This window comes from Ylistrum balloti, unplaced genomic scaffold (assembly GCF_031769215.1).
Source record: "Ylistrum balloti isolate Yb309-2 unplaced genomic scaffold, AGI_CSIRO_Ybal_v1 Utg370706, whole genome shotgun sequence".
In the NCBI taxonomy this organism is placed as follows: Eukaryota; Metazoa; Mollusca; class Bivalvia; order Pectinida; family Pectinidae; genus Ylistrum; species Ylistrum balloti.
The window spans coordinates 1,236,681-1,258,161 of NW_026782423.1; the positions used below are offsets into that span (position 1 = coordinate 1,236,681).

The 21,481-nt window shown below is 34.0% G+C and overlaps 3 protein-coding genes across 3 annotated transcripts; 1 reads left to right on the top strand and 2 right to left on the bottom strand.

Moving 5' to 3' along the window:
• Positions 1–1,034: 1,034 nt before the first annotated feature.
• On the bottom strand, positions 1,035–3,410 carry LOC132557651 (large ribosomal subunit protein eL37A-like). The gene is made up of 4 exons (XM_060222171.1): positions 3,358–3,410; positions 2,173–2,308; positions 1,775–1,859; positions 1,035–1,156 (listed from the first exon to the last, which is right to left on the bottom strand). Exons 1-4 carry the CDS (start codon positions 3,358–3,360, stop codon positions 1,075–1,077), a joined length of 306 nt encoding a protein of 101 aa, XP_060078154.1. The 5' UTR covers positions 3,361–3,410; the 3' UTR covers positions 1,035–1,074.
• Positions 3,411–3,510: 100 nt separating this feature from the next.
• On the top strand, positions 3,511–6,681 carry LOC132557692 (F-box only protein 4-like). Its single transcript, XM_060222212.1, has 6 exons — positions 3,511–3,951; positions 4,245–4,456; positions 4,730–4,953; positions 5,260–5,505; positions 5,676–5,839; positions 5,978–6,681. Exons 1-6 carry the CDS (start codon positions 3,616–3,618, stop codon positions 6,056–6,058), a joined length of 1,263 nt encoding a protein of 420 aa, XP_060078195.1. The 5' UTR covers positions 3,511–3,615; the 3' UTR covers positions 6,059–6,681.
• A 1,541-nt stretch (positions 6,682–8,222) lies between these two features.
• On the bottom strand, positions 8,223–19,530 carry LOC132557652 (general transcription factor IIF subunit 1-like). Its single transcript, XM_060222172.1, has 12 exons — positions 19,485–19,530; positions 18,430–18,505; positions 17,862–18,076; positions 16,818–16,988; positions 16,236–16,371; positions 14,974–15,046; positions 14,180–14,321; positions 12,890–13,074; positions 12,106–12,194; positions 11,785–11,851; positions 11,368–11,455; positions 8,223–8,985 (listed from the first exon to the last, which is right to left on the bottom strand). The coding sequence occupies exons 2-12, from the start codon at positions 18,481–18,483 to the stop codon at positions 8,778–8,780; spliced, it is 1,428 nt and encodes a 475-aa protein (XP_060078155.1). The 5' UTR covers positions 18,484–18,505; positions 19,485–19,530; the 3' UTR covers positions 8,223–8,777.
• Positions 19,531–21,481: the final 1,951 nt, after the last annotated feature.

Sequence of the window (21,481 nt, forward strand, 5' to 3'; positions counted from 1 at the left end):
GTTCCATCGAGTATCATAATGGTCAAGATGTTCCATCGAGTATCTTAATGGTCAAGATGTTCCATGGAGAAGTGCAAGTAACATGAATTCAATGACGATATATATACTACCGGCAACTGCTAAAATCATGGTTATGTAGCTAGTTTTTATCAAATTTGGGCATGACTGACCATATGTAGTTATGTCTCTTTATAACATTATGATAGACATCTGGTTTATGATCAATACACATATCAACATCTATAGGAATGCATCATACTGCTGGATAAACATTGAACTTTACACTTAATTAACAGAGAGCCAGTGATATACTTCCTTTATAAAGAATTTTCTTTAAAGAAAATCAAAGATGTTTCCCCAAATGATAAACAATTTCTACGTGAGAAGATTACAAATATATATAGATATGCCAACTTTGCATGAAAACAGAAATGCACTATTGTCAGTTTTGTCTTCTCATATAACCCATGAACAAAACTCATTTCCAGTATTCATGATCATCAAGCCAATTGCCTTTTCCCTTACATCCTCATCCAAGACATTCAAATAATGTCAATGGTTTCTTTCTACATCAGGTTAATTACCTTACACTTGAAATGCCCCAATTAATGTGTATATCCAATTAACAATTTGTGCCACACTTTAATACCTATGCAAAAACCCTCATATTTTCTTTACATTATCATCATATTTCAGGCAAGTGCCATCATGCTGTTCACAATACATAGTGTGCTGGCCAACAAATATATCTGGAATATTGATATCAAAAGTCCATTTTGTTCCTTTAAAGCATATCTGGGTCTAAAGACTGGCGAGTATGAGTATTAACAACAATGAAAACATTTTGTCCCGATTGCAAGTTTTCAAGACTGCTGTTGTCCATGTTACGGCAGGTCCACTGTATCACATTATTTCCTCTTAACAATCTTTCCATCTTTTAATATCTTTAAAAACAATTTTCTACAAAAAGACAGTTTCCCCCTTTATTGTTAATACTGAATAAAACTACCAAAAATCATGACAAACTAGAACAGTCTTTCTTTTTTTTTGTTTATTTACAGCAGACTTATTTATCTATTTAGTGGCAACTGCAGATGATGGAGCGGCTGCTGTCTTTTTCTTGGACTTGGCTACTGTACCCTCACGGAACCCATTCCTACAATGATAAAATTAAAGATAAACTTAAATTAAGGAACTTTACAGACACTTTCTGTAAAGATAAATATATATATCTTTGATTTTTCATTCTTATTCAAAAGTACATACAATTTTTTATCAAAACTTCAGGGTTTTCCATAAAAGCCGGTTGCCAGCCAATTTTACCGGCTACCTTGATCATTTGGCTGCCTACACCAATCCAGTTCCGCAATAATGTTCCGTACACGACTACACATACACAGCAGGCCAGCCTCCTACTTTCACTACACAGCCTACTACTAACAAAATTATGGAAAACCCTGAAACTTTTAAGTTGATTTTACTGACCAAGGTTTTTGTGCCAACAAAAAGCTGGGATGGAAGTCTGGATTACTTTGGTCGTGGTATTTACTTCTCTTTATGGAATATGGTCTTTTTGTCTCATTTAAGTAAGAACAGTAGCTGATCAGGGATTAAATTTTCATGTTTTCAATCTGAATGAAGTAAGAAATATACCAACAGCACCAAAACTCTCCATTGGAAAAGGACTGGCTTAATACATTCATTTTTTACATATTAAATACTAAAATGGACCTATCTGTACATCAATATAACGGTTATTGTGATAAAAATTTACCTGAACCTCCTGAAAACATCCTTAAGATGCCTCATACGTCCAGTTCCAGTTGTCCTCCTCCTTTTAGATTTCTCACTCCAGTTATCTGTTTATACAAAAGTGAAAAATTTTGTCATGCTTTCTCAACTTGAGGGATTGTCTTGACATCTTCCAATTATATAATCACATCAATGTAGTTTAGACATTTTTTCACCAATAGAATATTTTATCAATTCAATATGAAAACTTACAGCTTTCTATTGAACATTAACTGTCCCCGTTATTCTCAACAAAATCAACAGCTTTTAACCATGCCATAAAAGCTTGATGCTTGACACAAGATATCATGTCAACACTGTTCCCCTGTGGTTGAAGTGCCCATATTGGATTAACAACGAAGATTAAGATTATGTACTCACATGACCTCTTCTTTGGACTAGGATATCCACATGAAGCACATACTTTCTTCTGGATATGGAAAGAGCGGCGCCCACACCTCCTGCAGTGGGTGTGGGTCTTATTGTGCCGTTTACCAAAGCTGGATGTTCCCTTGGTCTGCAAAGAAACAAGAACTGTGTTATATCAGTGACTTCCATGATACTTGTAATTGTATTGTTCCAGGTGTCAACCTCACATTTCTTTTAGGTAGTTCACAAATAATTTCATGCAAAGAAAACTTAAAGATGTAAAATGTGATGGTGAAAGTATATCTTAACATGATTTCAACTGTACACCCATATTGATTACACCAAAAAAATGATGACACAATATCTGGTGAATGAGAATATCAATCTCTGAAATAAAACTGTATCAAGGTTGGACATGTCTGCTGAAATGTTTGGTTTTGCCTGTAGAAAACTGGGACTGCATGGCATATGTCTTTGATATACAATAATTGTCAATGGTCAGATTTTTGAAAATCACACTACAAAATATATCGCATAGAAGAAGTGAATGGATGTTGATAAGCTAGAATCAATGCTACTGCAATGAATGGGTTGAATAGTAAACCACTAATCATAGTGTATATTCATGTATATACACAGGCCCCTTCCCAGCAACATTCTTGTCGCTGTGGGTCTTGAGGGCACACATTATATTTAAAAGGGTAACTTCTGTTTATTACAGCACTTCATGCGAATTCAACAAATGGGAAATACTGCGATTGTCGATAACATAAGTAAGGAAACACGTACTTCGCTTCCGAGACAAAAAGGAAATTTACTTCAATCTCGATCATAACATTTGACAGTTGTTGGGAAATATTACGTTATACCCGCAAGATTTAATAGATAACTTTCCTTCACCGAATTGATGACACTGTCCCTTGTGTCTGGTGCAATAAACCTCAAAATAAACGAACCACCATTCATATACCATCAATATCTATGCTGTCTAATGATTTGATTTACACGCGAATACCCTATTCGAACACATTCAAAATAGGGTATCTTGTACAAAATCTTTGACATATTGCAGCGAAATATTTATGTAAAATAAACCAATGAATTTTTATCAGTTAAATAAGTAAACTTTCATTGCGCAAACTTTATTTGTGAAGCCGATAATGGTCGATTGAATGTCGGGTATTTTTCATCGCTCACCATGTTTATCCAGCAAGATGGCGAAAGGTCACTTCCGTTTTCCTGATCCGTGAACTCGTAGGCTTCTGACGTCACATCCTTAGTAAACTAACAACTTATTTTGGCCACGTTGGAGCTGACACATCGCTGTCATTACGTAGAAGAAACTTGGTATATATAAAGACGTAACTATGAATTCTTCACATTACGATTTATTCAGCGACAATATTGTCAGTAAAAAGTTTTCTTACGCAAAGTCAATCATCTGTTGGCCTGAAAATGATTGAAATAGATATACCTCATGATATTTGTTCAACAACATTTGCTTGTGGACCAAGTTTGTATGTTAAACGGCCCGAAAAACCTTCGTATGAAAACGACCAAAGGTCAGGTATAACGCCACCACTGGGAAATGATTATTTGTTGGATGAAGGACTTCTTTTTATCCTTAAAACTTTAGTGAAGAAATATAAAAAACAAATGGGTGATCAACAAGAGACCCTTGTGTCGGGAGGACTGCAACAGTATCTGATCAAACTGGAAATGAAAAAGAGGAGCTTAATGAACGAAAAGAAAAATGTCGACCAGGAGGCATCGATTTTCCATGGGTTACCTGTAAGTACAAGTATATAAGGAATGGACTTAATGTAATTTCCGGAAATAAACATTAATGTGTTTATACTATCTGATTATGATAATCTGGCATGGTGATGTACTGATAGTATCATCTGTAAGTGATTGTCGAGACATTAACAAGCTTGATCTATAAAAAGCAACCAGACCAATCAATCTATCAAGAATTACTAAAATATCATGTGTGGTGTACATATTAATGTTTAATGTTAGAATATATTTGCTCTGTTATCAAACCTAGCCTTATCTTGAATGAAATGTCATTTATCTTACAGTTAAATGTGAAGCTCCATATCTTCTCTTACCTTGGAGTGAAAGACCTTTGTCGGATGAGTGGGGTGTGTAGAGACTGGTATGATGTGAGCCAGGACAATCACTTGTGGCAGGAAAAACTGACACGGAACATTCAGTCCTGGAATATTATTTCTCATTTGACCAATCCAGCCTTATACAGGGAAGTGCAGTCTGAATGGTCAAATAAGGAAATGTAAGTTTCAGGGCATTTGCACTGTTTGGTAGATTAATGGTTCATTACACATGCCATAACAATCAATATGTTAATGAATATCTGTTTGTATACACAGTACATTAAAGTGGTGATTATTTTAATCTTCATAAATCAGTAATGATCAACTCAGACTAGTAATATTTTTAAACATCACTTGGAATAACATAAATATATTATATATGTGTGTGTGTGTATATAGTCCAATTTGCATAGTAAGATTTTGCTTTCATTTTCTTAATTTTTTTTATTAAGATTTCTGAGATGTTCTCCTGAAATCAACCAAATTATGCATGAGAGAAACTCCATGCTAACAAGCATATCAAATATGCTGAGGTATTTCCTTCCAAAGAAAGTGCCAAAGATTGCCATGTTTGGTCCAGGCCTGGAATCTGAAAACACAAGCAGTTTAGTCAGACAAATGCTGACAGCAAGAACGTTATTGGAACAAGTGGGGATGGTTCCAGGACAGTTTGATGGTATTTATATATATCTTTGATGATATCAGTATCACATATTTCCATCAGCCATTATCTTTGAAAAATTCCCTTTTTTCTTATAGAGTTATGAGAGATAGTAAATTGAGCTTAGTGAAAGAAATTACAAATATGTAAATGGTCTTTGTATCAGATTCACAAAGTTTTATTAATTGTGTATATAATATTCCTATTCCTAAAAATTTCATGGTAGGTATTATACTACATGGTTGGTATTTACCCTGTAATGTTATAGTGATAGTGTGTCACAGGAATTTGTAGCTTTCATTTATCTTAATCTGTTATAAGGTGTTGGTTCTGGCTGGCTTCTGAAGATGGCAGACAGTACAAATTTCCAGCTGTCAGTGCTATACTCTGCTTCCAAATCAGTCCGACAACAACCAGGATGGGATCGTATCAATGGCAATAACTTACTGCAGGTATCAATACATGATGGTGGACAAGTCGGTGTGGAGCTCAAGCCAGCAGTCAAAGATTTCTGTCGAACTGTGGATGCTTTCATCTATGTTGTAGATTCAACATTATCAGCTCCTGGTAAGACACTTTTTTTTAACAAGTCAATGTTTTATTGACACTGATATAGGTTTAATGTGCCAAAACATCAAGAAATATTTTTCTCCTTATCAAAGTCAAATTTCGCTAATTGTAAATGAGGTAAAACTTGATGGTGTTTCTTTTGTTAAATTGAAATGTTTATATTGCAGGTGAAGGGAATGACGAGTTAAACACCATGGTAAATGAGCGCTGGTCAGCCACACATGTTCCAGTTCTAGTATTATCCTGTGTTAAAGACTCCAACACCAGTCGCATTCCTTGCATCAAGGTCGTGGAGAAGCTTGGAATGTCAAACATGACAAGACCATGGCAGGTAAAGAAATATATTGACAGGTTATATCACATATCTGTTCTGAAATATTGGAAGCACATTCAAATCATGTTAACATGTGTGTTGAAATCCAGTGTTTGAGGTGATTAATGTTACCAATACCATTCATTCTGTTTGCAGGTGCGTGATTGCGAATCTGAGAACCTGACAGAGGTATTAAATGGAATTCGGTGGGTTGTTGAACAGTCACATAGACGATGAAAGTTTGTTGCCGTAAACAATTAACTACACGTCACACCAGCATGTGACACAGTGGACATCTGTCCAAGAAATGGCTACTGGTCACTCCCACTCGGAGGAGTCACACACAGACTACAAAGAAGCCAGCCATGTGAAAAGCCTAGTCACACCTAAAGATGATCATATCCAAGTAACATCAGAAAAGAAAAAATAAGGAGCTAGATACTGAGTTACAAACAGAGATTATCAGAACATCCTTAAACTGAGTGACAAACACAGACTATCAGAACGTCCTCAATGTAGCAGTCTTGTTAAGCAGGAAAGAATTGATCTGTTATTTTCACCAAGTAAAGACCTATTTTACGAAGAATTTTACACGCATATTGTATTGAATGAACAGATAGAGGTTCAGAATAGTACCAAGCAATGTGACCAAACAATGAGAAGCTAGCCTCCACAACTCAAACTTAACATCATTCTTTACCTCGGTAGGATAAAGAGTTAGTTCCATGCATCATAATTCTAAAAACAGGACAACTGAAAATGAAGTTATCTTGTAAAGTACAGCATACATGTGTCAGCTGTAAGCTTCATGTGCTCACATAACATATCAGTTTAAAGTGATAAAACAGTATTTATTACTCAGACTATTTATATTGTGCCTCAGATATTGATTTTGAGAAAGCTGATAATTAAATAGTAGAATGTAGCTGATCCATCACCAATCATAGATATATTTTTACCTTGATGATGAGCATTTAGTCACCTGTAATTCTACAGAAATTATTGAAGATTTTTATGGATACAAATACTGATTACAGAACAGAGGTATATCACATAAGGATTTTAATTTTTTTTTAAAAACCGGGAAGCAAAGTTTGAGGAATCAAATGTGCCAATAATGTGTATTGTGTATACCCCACCAGATGGCAGCAGTAATGAGATTAATTGAAACTTAATATTTTATGATCACATTTATCTGTCAAAATAATTGATAGACTTTCACATCAATTTTTGTGTTGTATGACATTCATACTGAAAGTATAGTGTTCGTCTTGTTAGTTTACAGTGTGAATGTAGATTGTGAATTGATATAAATAGGACTAGTTCCCATATTACTTTAAACATATATCAGTGTCATTATATTAAGCACTACATGATTCTATCAGTTGTATTTCAAAGTTATAATTTAAAGCATTACAAAGTGTTGAATATAAAATAATAATGGGACTGTTTTTTTGTTGTTGCAGTTATTTGGTGTCACACCATCTAACCTGCCTAAATTTCAAGTTTTTAAAACATCTGTTTGGTATTTCTGGCTAAAATTTCAAATGAAATGTTGGTAGAACACTCATTATGGTTGAAGTCTTACTGAATATAGACTTTAAGGATTTAACAAGTGATAGAAACTCTTCTGTTGTATCTACATCGTAATAGATAGCTTCAATCTAGTATTCAAATCATATGAACCAAAGAAAACCAAAACATTTAATTGGATCTTGAACTTATTTCACTTTACAATTCAATTCTTCACAAACCAACCTTTATTTTGTGATAAAGATGACATATGAGAAATAACTTTAACACCTAAAGCTACAGATAAAATATTAATTTCCAAGTTAATATTACATAGAACGTCACCTAAAATTAGCTGTTATCATAAATTTTTCATTTTCTTAGTTCTTGGCACACGCGCCTCGTTCAAATAACAAATTGCTTATCATATAATTATAGTTCAAATGTTTAAGCTAATATGAACAGTAGTTTATAGGATGTATGGAACTATGGTGACATATTTATATTACAAATATATGACTATTATTTACTCAAGGAATATGCACTAATATATTTGTATAATACAATTACTAGTAGCTATAAGAATTTGTCGTGATAATTTTATTGATGTGAGAATGCACTGTGATACAATTTGTTATCATTATGATATATTTATACATTGTTTATTTTTACACACACATGATTTTTACACACATGAATATTGTTAACATAATTAAATATGATAGATATATGATTTCAAGTTTGTGTTTATTTATTTGTTCTGACTTAGTACTGTTTACACAAGTTGTAATTCACCTCCCTCCTCAGTACCTATCAATCCACAGTAAAGCAATACAAAATATGCTTAACACAACACTTCTATATGATCACAATATAAAAAACAGACAAATTTAATCAACGGTCAATGAATCTTTTATTTGTCTCATCCACATGACCAGCTGTGAGATTTATCTTTCTTTCCAAAACAAGAACCAGCAAGTTTACCTGATGGATTTACAAACTGATGAAAACAGTTTAAGATCATATACCATTTTCACACAGTTTTCTGATAGCACTAAATTTTGGCACAAGGAGAATTCCAAAAGTGAACTGCCACCTCTTCTCCCCGCCTCCCAAAGCTTTATAACACTGATTTAAAAAACAAGACCTATGTAACTATGTAAATTATCTAAAAGTCAAATTTACAGTTGGCTTGGAAAGTTTCTTCCAAAATTAATTTACACCAGAAAGTGGAGAACACTGTCTTTCATGGCCATGGATAGCTGAATTCTTAGACAGTTGTTACCACCAAATAACTGGTATATCTGTCCAGTTTCTCACTTGTTGATGTTTCATGTCCTGAAACATGTGAGATAATAACAACTGGATACATAAGTCATAAGCAGCCTTGGGCTACCATCGACTTGATTATTTAACAATTCCTTCATCTTAGTTATCAATAAGGTCATCCATCTTTCTTCAGTGATAAGTACATGACATTTTTCACCATTTCTTTCTTTGGACTGATCTTTTTCAGAAGTGTTGCTATGGCACTCATCATAGCGTCTTTAGTCATGTCGACACGTTTGGATTTGAACTTGTGTAGTAGTTCCTTGGTCGTCATAGGTTTCCTCATCAGGTATCTTCTGATAGATTCTTCTGTGATACCACCACTGAAACAGGACAACAATATATCTGTGATACCACTGAAACAGGACAACAATATATCTGTGATACCACCACTGAAACAGGACAACAATACATCAGTGATGACACCACTGAAACAGGACAACAATATATCTGTGATACCACCACTGAAACAGGACAACCATATATCAGTGATACCACCACTGAAACAGGACAACAATATATCTGTGATACCACCACTGAAACAGGACAACAATATATCAGTGATACCACCACTGAAACAGGACAACAATATATCTGTGATACCACCACTGAAACAGGACAACCATATATCAGTGATACCACCACTGAAACAGGACAACGATATATCAGTGATACCACCACTGAAACAGGACGACGATATATCAGTGATAACACCACTGAAACAGGACAACAATATATCAGTGATACCACCACTGAAACAGGACAACAATATATCTGTGATACCACCACTGAAACAGGACAACAATATATCTGTGATAGCACCACTGAAACAGGACAACAATATATCTGTGATAGCACCACTGAAACAGGACAACAATATATCTGTGATAGCACCACTGAAACAGGACAAAAATATATCTGTGATACCACCACTGAAACAGGACAACAATATATCTGTGATACCACCACTGAAACAGGACAACAATATATCAGTGATGACACCACTGAAACAGGACAACAATACATCAGTGATGACACCACTGAAACAGGACAACCATACATCAGTGATGACACCACTGAAACAGGACAACAATACATCAGTAATGACACCACTGAAACAGGACAACAATACATTAGTGATGACACCACTGAAACAGGACAACAATATATCTGTGATACCACCACTGAAACAGGACAACCATATATCAGTGATACCACCACTGAAACAGGACAACAATATATCTGTGATACCACCACTGAAACAGGACAACCATATATCAGTGATACCACCACTGAAACAGGACAACAATACATCAGTGATACCACCACTGAAACAGGACAACCATATATCAGTGATACCACCACTGAAACAGGACAACAATACATCAGTGATACCACCACTGAAACAGGACAACAATATATCTGTGATACCACCACTGAAACAGGACAACCATATATCAGTGATACCACCACTGAAACAGGACAACGATATATCAGTGATACCACCACTGAAACAGGACGACGATATATCAGTGATAACACCACTGAAACAGGACAACAATATATCAGTGATACCACCACTGAAACAGGACAACAATATATCTGTGATAGCACCACTGAAACAGGACAACAATATATCTGTGATAGCACCACTGAAACAGGACAACAATATATCTGTGATAGCACCACTGAAACAGGACAACAATATATCTGTGATAGCACCACTGAAACAGGACAAAAATATATCTGTGATACCACCACTGAAACAGGACAACAATATATCTGTGATACCACCACTGAAACAGGACAACAATATATCAGTGATGACACCACTGAAACAGGACAACAATACATCAGTGATGACACCACTGAAACAGGACAACCATACATCAGTGATGACACCACTGAAACAGGACAACAATACATCAGTAATGACACCACTGAAACAGGACAACAATACATCAGTGATGACACCACTGAAACAGGACAACAATACATCAGTGATGACACCACTGAAACAGGACAACAATACATCAGTGATGACACCACTGAAACAGGACAACAATACATCTGTGTGATTACACCACTGAAACAGGACAACAATACATCAGTGATGACACCACTGAAACAGACAACAATACATCAGTGATGACACCACTGAAACAGGACAACAATACATCAGTGATGACACCACTGAAACAGAACAACAATACATCAGTGATGACACCACTGAAACAGGACAACAATACATCAGTGATGACACCACTGAAACAGGACAACAATACATCAGTGATGACACCACTGAAACAGGACAACAATACATCAGTGATGACACCACTGAAACAGGACAACAATACATCAGTGATGACACCACTGAAACAGGACAACAATACATCAGTGATGACACCACTGAAACAGGACAACAATACATCAGTGATGACACCACTGAAACAGGACAACAATACATCAGTGATGACACCACTGAAACAGGACAACAATACATCAGTGATGACACCACTGAAACAGGACAACAATACATCAGTGATGACACCACTGAAACAGGACAATAGGAAATCATTTATAGAATCAAGATTAATCAGAATCTGTTATAGAGATTTTATGTTTTGCAGTAACTTATTGTGAGTATGAAACTTGTAGATGACAGAAGATAGGAACAGTCAAGAAATGTCCCCTGTAAAATTTACCTTGATGATCCATGGGCACCTAAACTTGGACTGTCTGTCCTCATCTTCTTTGATGCCTGTGTCTCAGTCTCTAATTTTCTTTTCAGAGCTAAAACATTGTGAAAATGGTGGAAAAATACATTATAAACATAGCTAATCAGAAATTATTACATGATAAATCTTAAGAAATTTTACAGGTGTACATGAAACGATATACTGTACATTCATCTATACTCACTCAATACAAATTATAATTATTAAATCTATACAGGATTTATTAAGTATTTTAATAACCGATTATATCACATTGTAAATGTATTGTGTCTTCACACACTGCACTGTACTAGTTATATTGACCCACATTTACTTTACCATAGTACTCAATATTTAAGACTTTTATTAGATCTGGTCCAATGATATAAAAGTTAGTCTCCTTACAGCTTTTATCCTCGCTGTCTACAGGTGTGCCAGCACGGGGAACTGGGGATAAACGCTTCTCTTTCTTCTGTAAATCATAAAGAGTGAACTTCAATACATATAATTGTACACATATTTCATTTTTATACTGGTCTGAATTTAATACTTATATATATATAGTAAGTACAAGATAAATTGATGGAACTATAGTACATGTATCAGTAATTAAGTACAACATCACAGCTTCATTAAATATAACATGTTAGACATGTATAATATTGACACTTGTATAACAGTGTGCTGACAGGTGTTATATTCATGAGAAAAATCTTCTGGACATACCTGCATGAATATAGCTGATGATATCTTCTCATCCTTGTCAATATCTGAGTCACTGTCGGAACTGGAGCTACTACTGTCACTATCTGATCCTTAAAACACAGCAAAACACAAAGGTCACAAAAGATATAGATCATCGTTATCAATTCCAGTGGGGGAGGGGGAATTATTTTACCTCTGACATACACAAAAACACTATAAGGCATCAATCACATACCAATACTCTCTTTTATCTCTGATCTCATTACCATTTACTAATGAACTTACATCTACAGCAAAATCTTGTGAACTTCCAAATATTAATATTTCATTAAAACAGTCTGGTTACTCAATGTTTACCTTACAGAAAATATTAAAAGTATGATAATTTCTTCAGTCCCAAAATAGTACTTTATTTTGCAATTTTGACTACAGCTTTCACTATGTATTTATTTACTTATTTATTCATTTAATGAGGTTTACAACTTCCATCATGGTTTTCAGCAGACAAGAAAATGTAGAAAAATGAGGAGAAAGGATAAATGAAAGAAGAAAGAGGGAACTTTTGTTATGTGACAATACCTTTATACCATGATAATGCGATATTATTCTTAATATACGACTTCACATTCATTAAATAACGATTAATGTCATATGAAGCTGAATTTTGTGATGACCTTTGACCACGACCAAGTACCACAGCTAGAAGTCAAGACAATTTTTCATAATAACCCAGAATTAATGATATCAAGGAACAGATAGATAATTTTAACCACAAATCTTTAAATTGAAAGTTAAAGTTCATTACCTTCCTTTTTCTTCTTTTCATTCTTTTCTGCCTCTTCTTTCTCCTTTTCTTCTTGCTTTTTCTTTTCTTCTTCATCTTCACTGCTCTCGTCTGAGTCCAAGAGCTTCTTCAACCCTCTTTCCTCATCCACTCCCTTCTCCTGGTATAGGTCTCCTTTCTCACGGTCCCCAGTCTCAGAAAGACTACTGCAGACCAAAGAAAGTATTGTGACATGAGTCTACCGAGGATTGATATGCTCAAGAAAAAGGATGGATTCAGTAAGGCAAGCATTACCTGGACATTTTACCTTGACTCTATATACTACTACTGTGACATCAACATCTCTGATACAATGTTTGAATGTATTACACAACACAGAGTCTGATAACTGAAAGCATTTTTCCAAAATATGAAAGAAAGAAAATTTTATGTTCATTAAAGTGTTACAGTGACCTTGACCTTAAGTCTCAAAGAGTGTTTTATAACAGATACCATCTGTTCACATTGTTTTCGCATGTGAAATTTTAAGTTAACATACAGAATGTGGAAACAAGCAATTAGGTTCTGATTTGAATATTGTCCAAATCTTGAAAGTGCTATAACATAATATCCATGTACATGTATACAAAAGGTACATGAAGTTTTAGAATAGTTTACCTAATTAGAAAATATGATGATAGCTAGCATAACATTGACTTCTGTAAACCAGCTTCCTTTTGCAAAAACTCACTTCCACAGTTTCAGCAATACACCACATTGTGGCAATTCTAAACAATTTTGAAAAATATCAATGTATATGGTGTTTATATAAAATCCATAGGGAGCTCCAACATGGGAGGAAAGTACGCTTGCTGTTGGGTGCGTGAGGAAAGTAAGTTTGCTGTAGGGTGTGTGAGGAACATAATTGTATGTTAATCAACAGAGTTTAACATCAAAAATTGTGTTTATTATGAATGTTTTATGGCAATTACGTTTTTATGCAAAATTCACAAAAGTAAATCACTTGTGAAAGAAAGTTGGTTCATGGTAGTTATTTTTGCCCCTAATGTTCACCTTCATAATCTTGACCTGTAATGATATGTGAAAAAGTTATTCGACCTATACATCTTAGAAGTTGCATTAGGGATAGCTAAGTTAAGTTGAGTCCTTCAGATTCAATAAGGTAACCTTTTTATTTGATCTTTGGGTTCAAAGACAATTACCTGATCTCTTAAGCCAAATCTAGTTGATGTACTTAAACCCAAAGATTAATTAAAAGGTTATACAATTCATGTTTTTAGTATTAAGAGCCAACCTAAATGATGAATTTACCTGTCAGAGTCTGTGATGTAGTCAAGTTCCCGATCATCAAAGTCTCCCTCATCACTCTCCTCTACAGCTTCATCATCAGAATTATGTTTAGCAGTCTTCTTTGGTTTTGCAGCCTTCTTTGTTTTCTTTTTAGGTTTTTCATCTACACATAATAACAATAGTGCAGTTATATACATGTTACAGAGCGACGAATACAAATACACATTTGAATTAGCATATTATAAAATAATAGAAAAATAACTAAATCAAACAGGAGTTTCCAAAAAAATCAACTATTGTATCATCTTTATTCACTTGCTTCTTCATCAGTTGGATCTTTTCGATCTTTTCTTCTATCCCTCCCTACATAATGTGTAACCAAGGGAAACCTACTTATCAAATTTGCAAGCAGACCATCATGCAGTTGAACCATCCAGAACTACAACAATCGAATCATAATCCAAAACATCCACCTGTAGGTCATTTCGTTATTCTAATCATTCCCACAATGCACAACTGCATACCTAGGAAATACGGGATGTCTACATGTCAACTATTTTCTTTTTCTGATCAGTCCTAAATCAAATACACACAAGCAGGGATAAAGGGGAACTTACTAATGAAATTAAAGATTGAGAAAGTTGGCCACATGTCAGACATTTTGTTTTTCTGATCAGTTTAAAATCTAAAGAACAAAACTAGGGACCCAGGAGAACCTACAATTGAAAATTGAGAGTAACAAAAGTAATTAATTTACAGTTATTATAATAACTGCAGCATGTGACATTATCCTAAATCTTAAACTGCAATCTTACCATCTTTGTTTTCATCTTCATCATCATAGTCATCATCATCTTCATCATCTTCGTCATCTAAATCTGTCAATTGCTGTTAATCATGGGGAAAAAAAACTTCAGTTTCATTGACATCTTCATAGCTTTCTAAAATTTTCTGTATAAAAGTAGATGACCAACAAATTTATTTACTTGCTTCAAAACTAATTACATTCTTCTATTGACAACAATAGACAATCACTGGGAATCTGTACTCATAGTAACAAAACTCATAATATCCATCACTTCGAAGAATGGAAAAGAAATTAAACAACATATTACCTGTCATTTCTCATTGCTTAAAAGAAGTTTAAAACAATTTTGGGGTGACTGGTAAGGGGAGTTAACTGGTACAGGAAAAAGAAAAATCTTAAGTTGGGAAACAAATGAGTACATATGTACATCATTATTTTCTATTTCAGGGTGTTACCCCTGCCCCAACCCCTCTGGAAAACAATATGTACAAAGGACACAGAAGACATTTTGAAATGGACATTCTCATGGAAAATACTTCTAGTAGTTGTAAGCTGAATTATCTCTATCATTACAAGTTATGTCTGATCAAGTGATGTTAGACAGACAGGCTGATTTATGTAGAGGTGATTTACAGACATATAATGATGGTAAGATATTACAATTATCAAATGATGAAGGTATAGATGACGGGAAACCATCTGTCAGAAGATGTCAACACAATTTATTAGTTGAAATGATTCTGAACACTAGTAATGTTGTCATCATAACAGTGTAACAATTCTAAAACATAGGACTTAAATTTGATGTACTAGATAGTACAAAGATTTTTGTGGCATCATAGTTTACATGATCAAAGTTGGTGGAATTATGGTGAATACATTCAGATACTAATTTCTAAATTTGTATAAAACTAGAGGAAGTGAACAATTAGGATAGAATTAGAATAAATATACACTACTGAACATAAATTCATATATAAACACATTAATAGAGCATGTACTGTAGTTAAGGTGAGTAATTTATAAGTGTTTATTCTTCGCCAGTTCAATTCTAAAAGTAGCAAACAAGTTATTAAAAAGACATAATAATCAAAAGCTAATATATTGTCTTTTTGACATATAAAGGCAGCTTTCATTACATTCAGAATAAAGAATAGTTTGTATACTTTTACATCAATGGAGGAGATAATTCTTTTTACTGGTACTTATTTTTTTATTTTTCATAAGGCTATAAAAAGATTTCAGCAGTTGATATTCACAGGTACTTACAAATCCTTGCTTCTTTGTTTTTCTTGACTTCTCTTTCACTTTTTCTCCCTCTTCTAATTTCACATTGTCTCCTTCCTCATCATTTTTTATTCTTTTCCGTACCATTATAGAAAAATAGTTCAAAGTTTTGTCCCTCCTACAACAAAAATAAGGGAATAGAATTATCTACCCTGATGAATACAATTAGTCTGATAATTGCTAAAGTGATAGTATGTATAATGTTCACTTGTAAATGGGAAAGTTCTGAAAGTGTCATTTAAGGATTTCTCTAACACCATGATCAAACTGGTATCTTAGAGAACTTCAACATCAAATTAGTATATTTCGTTACAGGTAACAATTTTTTCCAATACTTCAGTAATTAGAAAACTCTTGTCAATATTTAAGGATGGATAAAAGATAGGCTGTCAAAAAATAGACCAAAGATGTATTGTAATTTACTAAGATTAAGAAACATTTGATAATAATTAGATTAAAATCTAGCTTGGTTTATCACATTGGATATCACTCTCTGAGATGTAAGAATATAATTCAAAGATATAAACTTGTTTCTTTGTTTTCAGCGCAGTAAAGTAACTGTACCTGTTGAACTCCTCCTCAGCCTCCTCAGAGTTAAGATACTTATATTGAACCATTGGTGAGAAATTGTACCACTCCTCTATAGGGAAGGCCTCAAAGGCTCCATCTGGACACTGTGTAAATATGTAGTAAGATGTGTTTTCTGCTATTGTGCCTTCTCGCACACCTTTGTACCTACAAACGGAGAACAGATATATACAGTCATTACAAGTTTACAAGTAACATTAAAGGGATGTCATAGTGATGTTTCCCCTTCCCCCCATAAATTCAGCATTATCAGATAAGGTAAAGATCCTCAATGGGAAAAAAGTGGAAACTTGATGAGAAATAAGGAAAATAATTAATTCTTCTAAGATAGAAAGAGGAAACATTCAGTGTTCATGTTTACAAGTTAACTGATAAAAGTTTTCTGTAAATGGGATCCTGATAGGGAAAATAGTGAAGGCCAAATGACACATTTTAGATATGGATACTGAATACAGTTTAAACTGTTAAAAATCTATGAGCAACATTCTTCAAAGTCCTTATCACTGCTGTCAGTGCAAATTACCTCTGCTGTCATAACTGCCTCCTTTTGAAATTTGTTATTATGAGCTACACTGATAACTGGCAGTATGTTTAAAGGCATTTCCTGAATTACTTTTGTGGGCAAACCTGACATCTGGCATAAACTATGAGTGTTGAAGTAGCATCATAAAATAATTGAGGGTGTAAATGATATTCAGTTTCTAATGCAAAATGTAATATTTTTTCAGAACTGTCCATATAAAGTGCACAGTGAAGTAACAGAGCATATCTTTCTAACTATAAAACAAATAATAATATATAATCGTTATAACTTAATCTGTTTGATATTATTTGATATGTCTTAACTGTACTGAACCTTTTCTTTTAACGCAAAATTTGGTATGGTTCACATTCTTAAGATTTAACAACAAAACCAATGCATTGGAGAAATACAATGTGGTACGTTTGGGTATAATAATACACATCTATATCTCCTTATATAGGTAGTGATTCTAATACATTTTTATTTCAAACACCCACTTTTTAGCCTCCTTTGTTTTCCCAACTTTCATCAACCAGGGTTGATTGCCTGGATCATATCGTTTCATCATGATGCCATATTTCTTTCGTCTTGCTGTCTCTTTCTGTTCGCGACCAAATTCACTTCCTGCTCCAAATTTGGGCATCATATCAATGCCATGGGCAGTTTTGTATTCCTTTAGATTGTTTTCTCTTTCCATTCTCACTGGTGTTTGCTAAAAATCAACAACAAACATTTGTCATCAATATACACAATCACCACATGAATATCTAATCTTATTTTTTTATCAAAAAGGCATTTCGAGGGACAGCGTAAAGTTGAAGTTATTACAACATAAATCCTCAAAAGTATATATATATATTCATTACTTTTGGGTGAATTTCTATGTTTACTATCGGTATGTCTGAATAATTTTTTATTTATGCTGAAAAATCCCTATACCAGATACTCTCTTTACAAGTTTTTATTCAAAGAAGTGAAATGGGAAAACAAAACAACAGTAATAAACAAAACTACCATGTCAAAAACATATAGTAATATATAATATAATTATAGACATAATTTTACCTCCTGAGAAAGCTTGTTAAAGTCTATATTGGCTCCTGATGAAAATTTCATCATTCTGTACTTCTTTTGTCGATCTCTGAAAAAACAGAACCAAAAATGATGTTTTGACATTTACTGTAATAGAAATAATACAAACCAATTTTGTTATTACATTTAAAGGAAGTTTAAGTAAGAAATAGCTACCATATCAGTAAAACCATAAGTATCACAGAAAAACTCACCACTGTTGATTAGTTGTACACATAACATACAATTATTAGGCTGTGGAACTTTGTATGTGCCTGATCAAATAATCAGCATCTGCTTTTCTAGTTTGGAAAGAAGTTATCTTTTTGTTGATATTTTCTTTTAAATGAAAAAGTGAAGGTGGAGACCTGTGAGTTTAACATCTATACACGCCATTTAGGTATGTATCAAACTGCCCGTAGCTAAAAGTAATTAATCTACTGTGTAACAATACATAAAATCAATGGTCAACATATAGGACATGCATTCTTGTGCCGTTTTCCTGTGTATCATGACAATTAGACATCAAACCATAAATGTTAATTATCTATAGATAAGTTCATTTCAACTTGACAAAAAGTGAACTTTAAAACAATTTGCAAGCCTTTGTTAAAAACCATGTGTAAAAGTTGAAGTTTTTTATGATTAATAAATGAAGGATCCTGAATCAACCCCCACTGGTATACCACTGATGATCTTCATAATTGCTTTTTGCTCCCTATAAATTGATCTTTTCCTTTTATTTTCTTGACTTAAAAATTGTGGATACATCATCTGATACCAAATATTCAAAAATGGTTATAATATGCTTGAATTGTCCTATCATTATCTAATGATGATGTACTCAAAACTTCCTTTTAATGTACAAACAGGTTTAGGGAAAATTTAAATGTCTTACAATTGTGGTTCCATACATTTGTTCTAATTTCAATACAAAAAATAATAGATCTCATTACTTTTAGCAAACTTTTTATGGCCACAGCAGAAATAATTTTACCCAAGGAATATTTAATAACACTGATCAATGCAACGGTCAAACTACAACTTACTTTGGGACTCGAACCACATACTCCTGTGTGCTGCCAGTCGACCCTCCAGGCTAAAGATAAAAACATAAATATGTACTTGAAGAGAAATATCACACAGATATGACTTGGGAATGGAATCTTATTATACATCCAGTAGAAGATTTGAGCATGATGTTTTGATTCCTTACCATCTTGTATAATACATACTTGTATGTCAGTGCTAGTACACGTCACACCAGTTGTTTGTCTGATGAACATGACTGTAAAGTCATTGAAATGTCACACTTTAATCTTCGACTTGTTGTGTTTTAATAACTTTTATTCTATCGACCTTACCAACTTCAAGCAAATGGTCTGGAAAAGACTTGAGGGTAGGTTTTAAAGGTAACAGATATGTATATTATTGAGTTAAGATTGTTCGCCAAATTGTGTCTTACAGGTGATCTTGTAAAAATCTTGGATTTGGTCTCGTAAAAATCTCCAATTAGTATTTATAGGCTATGATGTAAGACAAACGTCTTTGACTAGCCACAGTTTGGTCTTTTAAGAGATATTCTAGACAATCTGTTCTGACTAAAAGGAAATTCTTACTGGTTAAGGCTAGTAAAGTGGACCGTAAGCTCTCCTTCTACACTATTCCCCCTCGGTCCTTTATAAGTCTTATACAAAGATACAAGGTGGTCGAGGGGTTGGAGCTGCCACTCTTACTCATTCCAATTTTGTTTACCAGACAAAAACGCCAGATCAAACCAAAAACATTCTGCCACCACCATACAACTAATATAGTCGACAAATATGCGTGTAATTGCAGCAGCAGAAGTAATCACACCAGATCTACACCCTAATATAAATAATAATTTTTTGTTGACACATTCATTCATTGGAACCATCTTTCGGACTCAATTGTGCATTCAGGAACTGTAAAGATACTGAAGGCCGTCTTTCAAGAGTATTTACCAAAAATTCTAACACTGTCTTCAACCGAAAATAACATCTTACTAAATTGGGATCTACAACATATGATCTACAGACAATGACAACATGCTAGAGCTGGTCTTTCAGTGATTTATATGATGTCACAACAGATTGTATAGTTACTGATGTAAGTATCTCAGATGCATGGCTTTAACAACAGACTGAGTATTTGAAATATTCTTTACACAAAGACTGTGAATGAAAATCAATTTCAGTCTGAGGGATTTTTCTAAGGTGTCTAGTTATGTAGGGACCAAGACTGATAGGCCGATTGCAATGTCATAGATGGATTAATTTGGGAACTGGTAGTGATCACCATGGATCGACTCGGGTATACCAGCGTAACAGCTTGTCACTGATGATAAACGAATCGTGATTTTTGGCGACCCTCAGACATCTTTCAATGGATGTACTGGAACTTCTACAAAGCATCCTCGACCTATCGCTGGTCATTACAGATAATTTTCACCTCTGAACTCAGACACAATGGCATATTGTTAAGTCATACAGAGTTTCATCGGTCTTTGATATCAGCTGTAGATCTATACGTCTGTCTAACATCAATGTACTAAATTACCGACAGCGTAAAATAGGTCATCGTTCATGGTAACTTGAATTAAGGAAGAAACTCAAGTTGGATTAAAAGAACGTTTCGATCCTAAACATCACACATAGAGGTACATTACCTGTGGCTGTGCGCTTGAGGATGCCATGTTTTGATTTGCAACTAAAACTGACTTTGAATGTATTTTCGTACGCTGAATTTAACTGTTTTCCAAAAATATAGCTATATAAATAATTTTAAACGTAAGTCACATCTAATGCTATTTTTTAAAACATTTTCTGATCATGATTTCAAATATTCACTGCCAAATGATATTGTCATGATGAAAAAAACATAACATACGAAAATACCACTCAAATATGGCGCCACTGTGAATTAGAGAAATTTATTTCATGTCTCGGTAATTTATTCTTATAATTTAAATACTTGATTTTAATGTAGTACATTTAACGGAATGCTCATTGTATATGAATAGAAA